Source organism: Drosophila erecta, unplaced genomic scaffold (genome assembly GCF_003286155.1).
Source record: "Drosophila erecta strain 14021-0224.00,06,07 unplaced genomic scaffold, DereRS2 tig00000092-arrow-pilon, whole genome shotgun sequence".
Taxonomy (NCBI): domain Eukaryota; kingdom Metazoa; phylum Arthropoda; class Insecta; order Diptera; family Drosophilidae; genus Drosophila; species Drosophila erecta.
The window spans coordinates 17,199,500-17,201,913 of NW_020825207.1; the positions used below are offsets into that span (position 1 = coordinate 17,199,500).

The 2,414-nt window shown below is 41.3% G+C and overlaps 1 protein-coding gene across 1 annotated transcript; it reads right to left on the reverse strand.

Annotated features, from left to right (window-relative positions):
- Positions 1 to 420: 420 nt before the first annotated feature.
- Positions 421 to 1,398, reverse strand: LOC6549302 (basic helix-loop-helix transcription factor amos). The gene has a single exon (XM_026980557.1). It carries the CDS (start codon positions 1,355 to 1,357, stop codon positions 767 to 769), a length of 591 nt encoding a protein of 196 aa, XP_026836358.1. The 5' UTR covers positions 1,358 to 1,398; the 3' UTR covers positions 421 to 766.
- Positions 1,399 to 2,414: the final 1,016 nt, after the last annotated feature.

Here is a 2,414-nt window from a genome sequence, read left to right on the forward strand (position 1 = left end):
TCAACTTATCTTTGAAGTGGCATTTCTCTAAATTTTTCTGGCTCAATTCTCTAAAAATCTGCATTTAAATTTAGAAATTCATTGTTATGTAATTTTTTTTATCTAATGATGTAGAAATACAAAGAAATTATAAAATGTCCCAAGGCTGAAGTTCTAAACTCCGTAACTCAACTTATCTTAATCGGATACCAAGTGTCATACCTCTAAATGTTTCTGGCGCAATACTCTAAACAAATTTGCATTCAAATTTAGGAAATTTTTTTAATTTAATTTTTTTTAATTATACATTTAAGGTATTCGGGGAACTGGACTATAGCACTCTATCTTGTTTTAATACGTACTTTGTATGGTTGATATCATTCTAAACAGTTTTGTTCATTTCAGTACCTACACAATCTAGTACCTATAATCTTCCTATATTTTTTAAATAGTTAATGATATGCACACCAATTTTGTTCTTCTTATACTATTTAAAAATATGTTCTCTAAGTTCTGTATATGTACCAGCGCAAAATTCCTATTCAAAGATAGAATTCAAACCAAGTTCGAACTTATTCCCAGGACATTATTTTCATTCCATTATTCCATTATACATATATTCTTTTGATTTTTATTAGAAAATTATTGCTTTGAATTATTTACAACTATGATAATAAACGTAAAACTAACAGCCTTTATAAGTTTTCCACTAGGATGAAGGTGTTGCTGCAACACAGCCCGCAAAGGAACTTCCATTTGGGGAAGGATAAGGGACCGCCCAAACTGGCTAGTAGTCTCTGGACAACAACGTGACCAGATCCCCGATGTAAGCCTGCGCCATTTGGAGAGTTTCGTATTTGGACAGTCGCCGGTCGTGGCCCAGAGACGGAACCACGTCCCTCAACTTGTCGAAGGCATCGTTCAGGCTGTTCATCCGCCTGCGTTCCCGAGCATTGGCCGCCAGTCGCCGCTTTTTAAGGACTTCGCCTCCGAAACCCGCGGACGAACTGCTCGAAGAGGCGGAGGATGCAGATGATGACATGGAAGTGGACAGCTTGTCGTACGGCTTGCTCCTCTGCTGCTTGCTCCAGTATCTTGGACTTCTGCCTTGACTCTTGCCCAAGGGATTCGCTTGATGCTGCTGCTGTTGCTCCTGGGCACTCAGCATATGCTCCAATTCCAGGACAGATGGCGTATCGTAATACATCTCCAAGGAGCAACTGTTCGCTCCGTCCGACTGGCTGTCGCTGGTGCTGAACTCCTGCTGGTACATGAGCTGCTCCAACTGCTGGAAGGTATCGTTGCCCAGGAACTCGGGAATCGCCGGTGTTTCGTCGGGGAAGTAGAACTGCTCCATTAGCTCGTTGTTGGTCAACATGTTTACGTTTGCAGGCTCAAAGGACAACTGAAGTGGCTGGTTGAAGAAGGGCCTTTATATAGCTGCCAGCTGAGGATCCAGCTCTCACGTGATTGGTTCACTCATATATCCTGTTACCTGATTCGCTGCCTCAAGCTGATCCGATCCGCTCAGGTAGCCGAGTGCCAACCTCTTGAGGATCAGCAAGACAGCCCGTGCCCTAAATTGGCTTGCGGTCAAGACGTTTAATTGTCTCTGGCTTGCACTCTCTCCCTCTTTCTCTCAGGTATTTACTGTATCAGCTACAGGTCGACTCCCTTTGTTTGACCTGTCATTTGGCTACCGTCTGTAATCATACCTCTTTTGTTACTTGCCCTGGAATTGACTTTTATATTCAAACAAATTCACCCAAGGTCAAAAATGCGAACGCATAAAAAAGACACCGGTCATATGGGAACATTTTCCACAATGCAAGCCTCCATCGCAGATCCCCCGGATCATCTTGGTTGCATGTCTGTGGTCTAGTGAGTGGAGTGCTCGACTGCTTGGGGTTTCCATCTCTCGGCCAGAACAAAGAGCCACAATTGTGTCTGTGCGGTTTGCAACTTTCGATTTTAGACGGTTGTACTTACTTTATTGGGTCAAATTTAAGTGGGTGTATTGATTGTGGCTTTCTCCGAAAATTTAGCCACGTTTTACATGGCGAATTACAGGAAGTTGAAAAGTCCAAAATTTCATAAAATAATTTACATTTATTGAAAGAATGTTTTCCCCTCAAGTGTTCTTTTCAGAAAAAGCTATCAAATTTGTTTTTTGGCCAGCAATGGAAGTCATACAAAATATGTTAAGTAGCTGTACGTACTAATTATTTAGCTTTCTTACAAAATATTAAACATTTTTTATTTTCATACTAAGACATTTGAAATGAAATGAACAGCGTAACTTTTCCTTTACTCCTTCCTTTGAAGTGCGGAAACTCTTTAACAAATCGACGTGTCCTTCTAAGCTCTGCCGCAATCTGTTGCATCCTCACACCATACTTCCAACCGAATGTTCTGGTTTCCTCGCCGTAGTCATT

What these genes read in the sequence shown, in the direction of transcription:
- LOC6549302 (XM_026980557.1), bottom strand. Translation starts at nt 1,357, where the DNA reads ATGTTGACCAACAACGAGCTAATGGAGCAGTTCTACTTCCCCGACGAA.